This window comes from Emys orbicularis, chromosome 12, assembly GCF_028017835.1.
Source record: "Emys orbicularis isolate rEmyOrb1 chromosome 12, rEmyOrb1.hap1, whole genome shotgun sequence".
Classification (NCBI taxonomy): domain Eukaryota; kingdom Metazoa; phylum Chordata; order Testudines; family Emydidae; genus Emys; species Emys orbicularis.
In genome coordinates, this window is record NC_088694.1 from 40,766,146 (window position 1) to 40,777,727 (window position 11,582).

At 42.2% G+C, this 11,582-nt stretch overlaps 1 protein-coding gene across 1 annotated transcript; it reads right to left on the reverse strand.

The window, feature by feature from the left end:
• Positions 1-8,571: 8,571 nt before the first annotated feature.
• LOC135887167 (olfactory receptor 5AP2-like) lies at positions 8,572-9,546 on the reverse strand. Its single transcript, XM_065414946.1, has one exon. The coding sequence runs from the start codon at positions 9,544-9,546 to the stop codon at positions 8,572-8,574; it is 975 nt and encodes a 324-aa protein (XP_065271018.1).
• Positions 9,547-11,582: the final 2,036 nt, after the last annotated feature.

An 11,582-nucleotide genomic window follows, 5' to 3' on the forward strand; every position in this document is an offset into this window, starting at 1 on the left:
GAGGATTGACCTACATGAAATGAAATGTTCTGCTCTTATCAAAAGAAATCTGATGAGGTTCAACAAGGACAAGTGCAGAGTCCTGAACTTAGGACAGAAGAATCCCATGCATTGCTACAAACTAGAGACCGAATGGCTAGGCAGCAGTTCTGCAGAAAAGGACCTAGGGGTTACAGTGGATGAGAAATTGGATATGAGTCAACAGTGTGCCCTTGTTGCCAAGAAGGCTAATGGTATATTGGGCTGCATTAGTAGGAGCATTGCCAGCAGATCGAGGGAAGTGATTATTCCCCTTTATTCGGGACTGATGAGGCCACATCTGGAGTATTGAGTCCAGTTTTGGGGCCCACCCTACAAGAAGGATGTGGAAAAATTTCTCAGGTCCCAAGCTAGGCTGGTATTGGTGGCTGGTAGGCTGTTGCAGATGAGGCTGGGTGATGGATGTTTGTGGATTGTATTGTTTCTGTGTGTTGGATGGTAGAAAAGTACTGAGTTTGGGATGGTGCTGGCGGGCATTGTGGGTGGCAGGATGCAGGATGCTGGTGGTGGATCCTAATTGACTACTCATTTTGGGTGGTCAGTTTTTCATGATGAACATGAAACACCTTAAGGGTCCAGATTTCCAGAGGTAATCCATCCACCAAATCTCTGTGCCTGATTAAATCCTATGTAATATTGGGAAACAGTCATAACTGTCTGGGATGTTAAAGGGGGTTAGCCGTCCAATTTCCATTAAAATCCAGTAGCATTACACTGATTTGAAAAATAGCATGCACTAATTCTTCTTCACAAGGAGAAAATGAGTATTAGGACAAAATTTTAAATGTCCCATTTACTTTCAAAAAGGTCCACATTTTCAAGGTACCTATCTCCCTTTGAAATGAGTGGGAGTTGAGCATATTAAAAGCCTTTAAAAATCTGTCTCGAAGTGTCTAAGTCACGTGATACTTAAATTTCTAAGTCACTTTCGTAATTTTGAAAATGTTACCTGTGTAGACCTGGGCCTGGAGACCAGCTGCTGTGGGTTTTGTGTGTGTGTGTGTGTGTGTGTGTGTGTGTGTGTGTGTGTTTTGCAGTGTAGACATACCTTTCATGCTTTTGAAACTGACATTTATTGAAAGCAGCATGACTTCAATCCTGCAGTTGTGCTGTGATGTGAATTGTCTGTCATTTTTCCTCAGTAGGATGATGTGTACTCAGTGAAAGTTTTCTGGAGACATGCTGCATTTGGACCAAACCTTGAGGTCCTTGTTTAGTTATGTGAGATGGAATTTTGAGCTGTGCTCCAGTGATTTAGGAGCCTAAGTACAACTGAAAATCTAAGGGATTTAGGAGGCTGATTTTGAAAGTTATTTAGGGGCTTGACTCTGATAGACTTTCAGTGTCTCTTAGGATCCTAATTGACTAGTGGATTTGGGTATTCAGTTTTTCATGATGAATGTGAAACACCTTAAGGGTCCAGATTTCCAGAGGATTGGGAATTTCTGAAAATCAGGCACATTGATCACATCTCAGGTTGGACACTCAAAAAACAAGGCACTCAAAACCATCATTGACTTATGAAAATCTTGGTTGTAGGCAGAAAATTGCAACCAAGAACATTGCATGATTAAGGACTGAGCAAAATTCTGAATAAGAACCTCATTACTGCACCATCAACTTCAATAGGAATCTGTGTAACTAAACAAGGAGTAAACCTGAATAAGGACCTGGAAATCAGATGTAATTGCTGAGATTTTCAAAGTTATTTTTTTTCAAATTCCTAAGGTGTTTTTTAGGATCTCTGCCAATGTTTGCAAATTAGTAAGAAAATTATAATTTGTTGGTTAGACCCTCAGCTCATGTAAATTTTTGTAGGTCATTGATTCAAAGGAGTTACATCAGTTTATACCAACTGAGGATATTGGTCCATTGTCTTGTATAAAACCGTGCCAGGTTATACCAATAATCTTTTCTTTTCTTTTTTATTGTAAAACATTTGGTAAATGTCAAAACTATTATTAGTAGCCTAAATGAAAAAAAAACATTTTATTTCATATTTCAGAAGAAAAACCTTACTGGAAGACTCAGTATTATTGCAGCAAAATTTGAGCACACTGAAAACATAAAAAGAAGAAGAAATTTGAGCAAAATCTACCAGAATGGCTGGCTGGCAAAGTAATTTTAACTTTAGAACATTTGTGAGCCTATTCATATGATATCTCCCTCTCTCTCTCTCTCTCTCTCTCTCTGCAGTCTGACATTTGTACTCCAAGTATCATCATAGTATCTAAGTGCCCGAAACAAAAATAAAATTGCCACAAAATGCACACATTTTTTGTTTCAGGTGCCACTAGAAGATGTCTCTTCTTCGTACTTTCTCTTCCTCCTTCTTGCCACATTCTTCCCTTCTGCCTCATTATCATTTGTCCACTCAGAAATGACTCTAATGTCTACTTCATCAACTCATTCAATGTAATGTGTACATACATATAGATTGCATAATTATCAGAAAGCACAGAATCTCCTGTCTTTTTGGACCAAATCCCACACTCCACCCCACACCACCAAACTCTATTAGGTCTTCTGAAAGGACAGTAATATAAGGTGCCTACCATCAATCAAATGTGGACCCACTCCATGTCTTGTCAGGCCCCTCCCAGCTATCACCCTAAGACTGCCCCCCCGGGCATTATTTCTGGGGTCAAGATGGACACATGTCCGGAAGCAAGGGGTGGCATGTGACCCCCTTCAAGAACTTCTACCATCACCCTCTACCAATCGCAGTGGGTTTCACCACCATAGGCCCACCCTGAGAGGAGATTTGACCAATCAGCCAACAAGGTGAATGGAAAAGATGTTGCTCAGGTAAATGAACAATTAAGAAATGACGGTAATGGGGTAGGAACCGAGCTGGGATTGCGTAAATCTAAAAAAACAGGTGTGGGCTTACAGTTGTTTCTTTTCTGAAAATCTCTCAAAAACTCAACAATGCCTTTCTAGAGGACCCAGAGGGCCTGGACAGCATTGCATCAGACAGCAAAGACAAATTGGGCCCATCTTGTTTTTGCTCAATGCTGGTACTAATCATTGACATGGACGCAAGGATGACTGCTATATGGATTTAAGGAGGACCCTTGGCATAGGACTAACAGAGCCAGTGCCACATCGTGAGCGTAAAAAAGTCATGCGGTCTATTGTACATGTTGCTGTTTATACTTTCCTTAATCACTGCCTTAGGGAGAAGCTTTACAAAGATTGTGAGGGCTGTCATAGGCACACCTCTTTGTTTGGGAGACCTTTAGATGGTATCAAAGATGATAGTAACTGTCTTTTTGGGGGAAAAGAGATGAAGTTAGCTGAGATGGGCTGGAGCTATCATTGTTGCTGTTGTCATTAAAGTCCAATCCCATTTCCTAGAAGACAAAAGAAGACAAACACACACAAGGGGAAAACCCCCTCCAGCAAAGATAGAAAATGCAGCTTCTTTCTCTGGTGTTGACTTTTATGGAAATGTCACTGGTGAAAAAGCTCAGGCACAGCACAGTCTTATCAGCCACTCTGAGATCTGGTAAACTTGTACCAGCATCAGGCCATTTAGGGCTATTGCTTTTAGCTGCCTCTTTTTTTTTCACAGGCTGGTTGCAAAATATACACTCTTGGATGGCTAAGCCAAACTTTTATTAAACAAAAGAAAAAAGAAGAAAAACAAGAGTGGGGGGAGATGGGGATAAAAAAGAACAAACATGGGGAGAGGGAGAAACAAAGTCTAACAGCCCAGGTAGTGTTTAGGATCCAGCTGGATCAGAATGATGAAGGCTTAATAATGTTAGGGTGGAATAACTCTGTATGCCAAAATGAAAGTATGGACAGCAGGATTCGGGCCAATTATAGTAGCAGAATTCATAACTGAATTGAAATAATGAGAAGCTAGTATACAGAGTAAGAAAATGAATGAAAGATATGAAGACTATAATTAGGAAATATCTGAGATTGCCTGCCTCCCAGAGATTCTCATATGCCACACCATAACTGTAAGTGTTAAAGAGCAGGCTTCCATTCTTAGCAACACTAGCGTAAATCTGGAATCACTGCACTGAAATCACTAGAGAGGTCTGGGGTTTACACTGATGTAAGTGAGATCAGAAACTGGCGCAATATCTTCATCAGGAAATCCTGAGTACTGCTTAGCAGCCCCAACTTCAGCAGACACAAATGTCACATACATAGAGACATGCAGAAGTGAGGGAATTCAGCATCTCTGAATTTGCTCCATACATCTAGCTAGCTGTCATTTCTGAGGTGCCATCAGTATGTTATCTAAATAGCCATGGAGGTCTTCTTTGTGCAAAAAAAGTAAAGCTAGATCTATTGCAGAGGAGAACAAGATACTGTATCTTCTAGAGTCTGAGGGAATCATACCATGCTAAAACAGACATTTCCTCCCCATTTGTGACAGTCTTATTCCTCCTCTGGCTTCAAGCCATTGCTAAGAACCAAATAACGGTAACATAGAAATGCCCTTGTATTCCAAGGCTGAAATACTGCCTTGGACCAATATTGGAGGAACCAAACCCCAACAGAAGTAATTTAATGGCACAAACCATGCTACATATATGCCAATATAGATGTCTTTTCTCCTCCAAAATCCACCCATGGAGATAATTGTTGCCATATAGCCTTCAAAGGATCTTGGGGTAAATGTTTCTGAGGTCCCATCCTGAGATGTGTGCCTACAGCAGACACGTCCCTGCCCTGGCTACTAATGCATGTTCGAAGCAAGGCACAAAAATAGATGTAGGATCTAACTTCCTCCTGGGAGTAATTCTAACTACTTATGCAGAGTTACAGCAGTGATAATGCTAGGCCATGGTTTCTTGTAAGCGTTTTTGCAGTACCTTAAATTGACTGAGTCAAATATTCATGGATTTTCAGAATTCAAGGCCAAAAGGGGCCATCACAATCTAGTGTGACCTTCTAAGTGTCTGGCATTTGGGACCCCCAGATTCTCATCACTGAGGTAACTCAGTAAACAGCCATGAGGACAATGTAGTGACTCAGCATTTACACTGGCGAACAGGACATGGCCAAAGCTAAGGGCATGAAACTCATGATACCAAGCAAGAGAAGAACTGATGGGGGAAGAGAAATGGTGCATGGAGTATGGAAAATCAACTACCCTTTCATATAGAGAAGTGTTCCCATTCATGTTGGTTAGAGCTAGTTAGATATTTTCCCTTGGGGGGACATTTTGATTTTTCAATGAAAAATAGAAAACAGAGATATTTCAATTCAGAAATGCCACTATGGTTCTTCATGGGAATTGTAGTTCACGTGCCTCATGCTACCATTATAAACTGGGCTCCCAGGTCTGACTACATCCCCCATGATGCATCATGGTCTCGCCTCTTGGTGAGGGAAGGTGGTATATCATTGAACTCCTTTGGTATGGTGGATCATGGGAGATGTAGTCCAGCTGGGGATCCCAGAGGAGTATGAGGACTGAACTACAACTCTAAGGCCAGAAGGGGCCATTAAAATTATCTATAACATGGGCCATAATACTTCCCTGAAATAATTACTAGACCAGATCTTTTAGAAAAACATCCACTCCTGATTAAAAATGGTCAGTGATGGAGAATCCTTCATGACCCTTGGTAAATTGTTCCAATGGTCAATTACTCTCATAATTGAAAATGTATGCCTTATGTCCAATCTTAATTGGTATAGCTTCAACTTCCAGCCATTGAATTGTGTTAACTATCTCTGCTAGACTGAAGAGCCCATTATGAAATATTTTCCCGCATGTACGTACTTATAGATGGTAATCAAGTCACCTCTTAACCTTCTCTTTGTTAAGCTAATAGGTTTAGCTCTTTGGGTCATGATTTCTAATCCTTTAATCATTCTAATGGCTCTTCTCAGAGTCCTCTCCAATTTATCAACATTCTTCTTGAATTGTGGGCACCAAAACTGGACACATAATTCCAGCAACTGTTGCTCTAGTTCCAAATATAGAGATAAAATAACCTCTTTACTCCTATTCGGTCTACATTGCAGAGGATGTGGGGGAGATTCCCAAACCTGAGCCATTCTTTTTGGGTGACAAATCTGAGGAGGCATCATTAGAGGAGGTTGTGATGGGTTCCACCTGGAGTGCCACCTGGAACTGGGGAACCACCGAGCCCTCTGACCCACCATCCTGTGCTCCCCCTCACACTGTGCTGCTGTGACAAGCTGCAGACATGCTCCCTATCTTAAACTTCCACCAACATACACACAGATAGGGATACACCCAGCTGCAGTTACATGCAGGGTCTCTGACCGGCCACTGCATGTGAACTAACAATATAGAGGCTAAACCCAAGGTAACTCTCAGCTCCCCAGGCATTCACCCCCTCTGGAGCATAAACCCAAAATTATACTGGCTTGCGCTGCACAGGGAACTGTACAGCGTAAGCTCATAGCATTCAGGCCCCCTCTCCCCAATATGCAATCTCTGAGCTAAGATTCCCATGCACTTCACTCCAAATTCAGCGGTTTAGATTAAAACATAAAATAAATTTATTAAATAGAAAAGATAGATTTTAAGTGATTATAAGTGATAGCAAACAAATCAAAGCAGATTACCCAGCAAATAAACAAAAATGCAACCTAAGCTTAATATACTAGATAGATTGGATATGAATAGCAGATTCTCACACTAACTGATTGTACAGGCAGACTTGTAGATTCTTAAGGGACAAGCTGCACTTGCTTTACAGCTTGGAATCCCCAGGTCTTTCATACACAGACTAGAAATCCCTTTAGCCTGGGTCCAGCACGTCCCCCAGTTCAGTCTTTGTTCCTCAGGTGTTTCCAGGTGTTTTCTTTTTGGGGGGGGGGGAGTGAAGAACCCCAGATGATGTTATTCCCTGCTTTATATAGATTTAGCATATTGGACGAGCCCTTTTTTTTCAAAGCTTGGTTCCCAGAACGGTTTTTGGAAAAATACTGGCATCCCAAGATGGAGTCCAGCATCATGTGGACTAATCACATATCCTTGACGTTTCATAGCAGCCATTACTTACAGGCTGTCTGTAGCATTCTCAGGAAGGCTCACAAGGTGAGGGATAAGCTTCTCCTAAGGCCTATTTTTTTTACTAATGGCCCATTCCATGAATAGGCTCTTCCCCAACCACTGTCTAGACTGAAAGCATCTTGTCTAGTTGGCATTACCCAGGTGTAATTACAGTTGAAGTACAGATACATAGTCAGTATTTATAACTTCAGATTCAAAAATGATACATGCATACAAATAGGATAATCATATTCAGCAAATCATAATTTTTCTAATGACACATCACATGACTTATCTTGCATCAAATACATCATAATTATGCCATAATCATGTCATAATAATATCACTATGAAGCCTATGGGGTGCAGTGTCACAGGGTCTACCCCAATCTCCTTCTTGTGTGGCTCTGAGGCTGGGTCATGCAGCTTCAGGAGGGGTGAGATTTGCTGCTGTCTCCCTCTTGGCAGTTTTAGGATCACTCGGGATAAGGCAAAGAAATGCAACACATTTTACATTTCTGAAAGGGCAGGTATTTCACTCTTTTATTCTCATAAACCAACTGTAGCGGGGTGGTTACCCTGCTCCTGCCTGAGGGGTTTAAAACAGCCCTGGCAGAGGGCTGGGGCAAAGGGAAAAGCTACTGGGCTGATTGGGGAAGCAGCCACAGCTGGGCCATACCCCAATCAGGCCACAGCTGGCCTGTATAAGAAGGCTGGGCGCCAGGAGTCCAAAGAATCTCTCTCTGCCTTCAGAGAGAGACGGGCCTGGCTGCAGCAAGCTAGAGACAGGGTACCTGAGTGGAGCAGGGCTGGGGGACAGGCTGAGGAGCTGGGGAGCTCCAGCCTGGAAAGCCTCAGGCTGTGGCCTAGCGGAAGGCCAAGGGGTACTGGGGGTTGCAGAGGGCAGCCCAGAACTAGGCCAAGGCAGCAGATTCAACCCCCTTGCCAATGATGAGTGGCCTATACTACAGTCTGCCCCAGGGAACAGGAGCTAGATGGTGACTGGCAGTGGCCTTATTCTGAGGTGAGGTAGGGATAGTGGGTGGGGGTTCCCTGGCAAGGGGAGACCCTAGTACTGAGGAGTGTACTGCCGGGGGGCAGCACCCCAGATACAAGGGCACCGGGGTCCGGGAGGGACATGGGGCCAGAGGACAGGTGGATCACCAGCCTGCAGGGGGCGCTCCAGGATGCTGGAAGAGCTAATTCCTGAGGCAACCAGCAGGAGGCGCCGCAGGGGTGAGTCCACCTCTCTACACCAACCAAGAGATTAGCTTGCAAGTTCTTGGAAAATTCATCCATACTCACAGAATATGTACTGCAAGTGTGGGGGGCCAATGCACTGTATTCTTCACACGTTAAAGTGCCAGTGGGGGGGGGGGGGCAGTGCAAGTCTTAGATATTTCCCTCCAAAATGTGTCACAGAGCCAGAGGTAGTCTGGAGTATAACAGGCACTCTAAGGTAAGTTAGGGCTACTCACAGGAGTGTGACTTTGCCAGATCATATCCCAGTGATTGCCCCATTACATATGTCTGTTATCTTGAAATATCTGTGTTCTTGTAAAAGACAAAAAATTTAAGGACAGCTTTCCTCAAGGCTTCCTTAACCTCCTTGTTTTTCAGGCTGTATATGAGGGGGTTGACCAATGGGGTTAGGGCTCCATAGACAACAGAGAGCACTTTGTTCAGGTCCCTCAATGCCTCAGAGCCTGATAGCAGATACACAATGACTAGCGTCCCATAGAATATTGTCACCACGATGAGATGGGAGGAGCAAGTGGAAAAGGCTTTTTGCCTCCCGGTGGTGGAAGGGATTCTCAGGATGGTGGAGATGATACAAACATAGGATGCCACTGTTAATAGAAATGGAGGCAATGTGAATATGGAGGAATGTATGAAAGCAGTAACTTCCAGCATGTGAGTGTCACTGCAGGACAGTTTTATTATTGGGCTAAAATCACAAAAGAAATGATCAACTTCACTGGGGCCACAGAATGTTAATTGTGACATCATAAATATTATGATGGCAACAGACATAAATCCACTGATCCAAGACCAGGCCACTAGCTGGAGGCAGAACCTGTCATTCAAAAGGACCGCATAATGTAGCGGTTTCAATATTGCCAAATACCGATCATAGGCCATCACAGATAAAAGAGAACATTCAGTGGTTAACAGAGAACCAAAGAAATATAACTGTGTGATGCACTCACTAACAGAAATGGTTCTGTCCCCAGTCAGGAGACTGGTCAGCATCTTGGGCAGGATGGTGGAGCTGTAGCAGGTCTCCAAGCAGGACAAGTTCCCAAGGAAGAAGTACATGGGGGTGTGAAGTTGCTGATAAGCCACAACTAGTGCAAAGATGAGGATATTCCCGGTCATGGTCACAATATAGATCACTAGAAACAGCAGGAAGAGAAAGATCTGCAGCTGAGGGACATTCCCGAATCCAAGGAGGATAAATTCTGTGATGGAAGTTTCATTTCCCTGTTTCCTTTCCATAAGATTCATCTAAAGAAAATATTTTTAAAAATCCAATTTATATTGTAACTTCCATTTCAATACACTCAACCTTTTAATTCTGGCTTCCCACTGCTAGTTACAATGTCAATGGCTGAGTCAAGAGTCCAGATGGCAGAGGCATTCTTGGTAAAATTTTTGAAAGTACCCACATTAAATCACATTTGAATAGTTCCTATTGTCTGGTATCTCTATGGCAGAACATCTCCCCTTCTGCCTACTGAACATCCCTGTGTATTACTTTAACCACAATGTCTGAGATTACCAGTGGAGATGAAGGGAATTAAATGCCACTCACTTGGCTTCAAATCAAAATACCAGTCATATCCAAATGCTGGGCTCATACTTCTTTTACCCATATTTACACCGCATTGTCCAGCAGATTCCAATAGAGTGGACACTGGAATTGTATCCCAGAGACATCGGTTTTATTGCTATCTCATCCACCCCATGTCCTTTGACTTGTCACTTCCCCCCCCCCCCCCGGGCCCCTGTGCCCTCCTCTATAAAATAGATGATGAGGATTGTACCACTTACCTTTTCTGAATGTTATTTGAGATTTGTGAAACTAGAGCTCTACAAATGCTCAGTTGCTCTTGTGTAAAATGGACTTGATACTTAAGACAGTTTACAAAGTTCTTTAATAGCTATGATAATTATTGCAATATAATTGTGATATGTTATCATACTGCTATGAGACCATGCATATCTTTGAATAAACTTAGGAAGCGAAATTAAACATAACTCAGAGTTGCATCAAACTTTTCTATTTTCACCTTAGTTTCTGTAGATGTTAAACACAGAGTTGATGCCATAACACATTTATTTTTATACATTTTCTTCCCCCTCCCCTCATTTTACTGATATATCTCTGAAATCTCTCTTAAAGGGAACCACACAGTATGTTAATTTCTCTGCAAGGATATTCACCATTCTTTCTGACAGCCACTCAGCATCTAAAATTTACTGGTAAAATTTTCAAGAAATGCCTCAGAGCCAGATTTTGAAATGTATTCATGCACCTTATCTTGTGGATAGGCCCTTTGGATAGTTTAAGCATGACACAGAGCATAATCTGTACAGCTTGATTAAGGAGTTCTGCCAATGTCTGCTTAGATAAGATTTGGGGAATATGTCTTTGTCCAGTTGTTAATTCCAGTTGGTTTGATGAATGCTATTTCTAGTTGCAACCATCTTTCTGGATGGGATCATCTCTTTTGTAGAAGGAAACATAACAGGTTCTGGGTAATATATCCCTGGAAATCAGTGACAACACCATCAAGGGCCATCAACACTGAATGGCTCACCCCTGGTGAAACAAGGGGAGTGCTGAGAGACTCACATCTAGGAACAGTGCACAGTCACTACCTGGATCCAGGGAACTTAGTAGCACATGGGATTCAGAGGTTGGATCCAATCACAATGGTCCAATGTCCATTCGGAGCTGGGAATGGGACCAGGAAGTTACACTTGCACCTAAGTTTTCCCCTTGACTGCTCCACTAAAGAAACCCACAGGAATATTTAGTAATCCAAAGAATGGAAAAGACCATTCAGAGAGTCTTCTGGTTCTAATGTCACAAGGCTTCTGGTGGCCATTAGAGTTTTTCAGCTAACAATCCTGTTTTCACTGTTCTTATTATTTGAACCTCACTTTTTTTAAACAAATTTATTTGAGCGTAAGTTTTGGTGGGCTAAAGCCCACTTCATCAGATGCATGTAGTGGAAACTACAGTAGGAAGATATATATATATATATATATATATATATATATATATATATATATATATATATATATATATACACACACAGAGAACATGAAAAAATGGCGCTTGCCATACCAACTCTTAATGAGACCAATCAATTAAAGATGAGCTATTATCAGCAGGAGGGAAAAAAAACTTTTGTAGTGATAATCAGGATGGCCCATTTCAAACAGTTGACAAGAAGGTGTGAGTAACAGTAAGGGGAAAATTAGCAGGGGGAAATAGTTTTTAGGTAGTGTAATGACTCATCCACTCCCAGTCT

Bases quoted from the DNA above. Each gene is read 5' to 3' on its own strand.
- LOC135887167 (XM_065414946.1), bottom strand. From the start codon at position 9,546: ATGAATCTTATGGAAAGGAAACAGGGAAATGAAACTTCCATCACAGAA.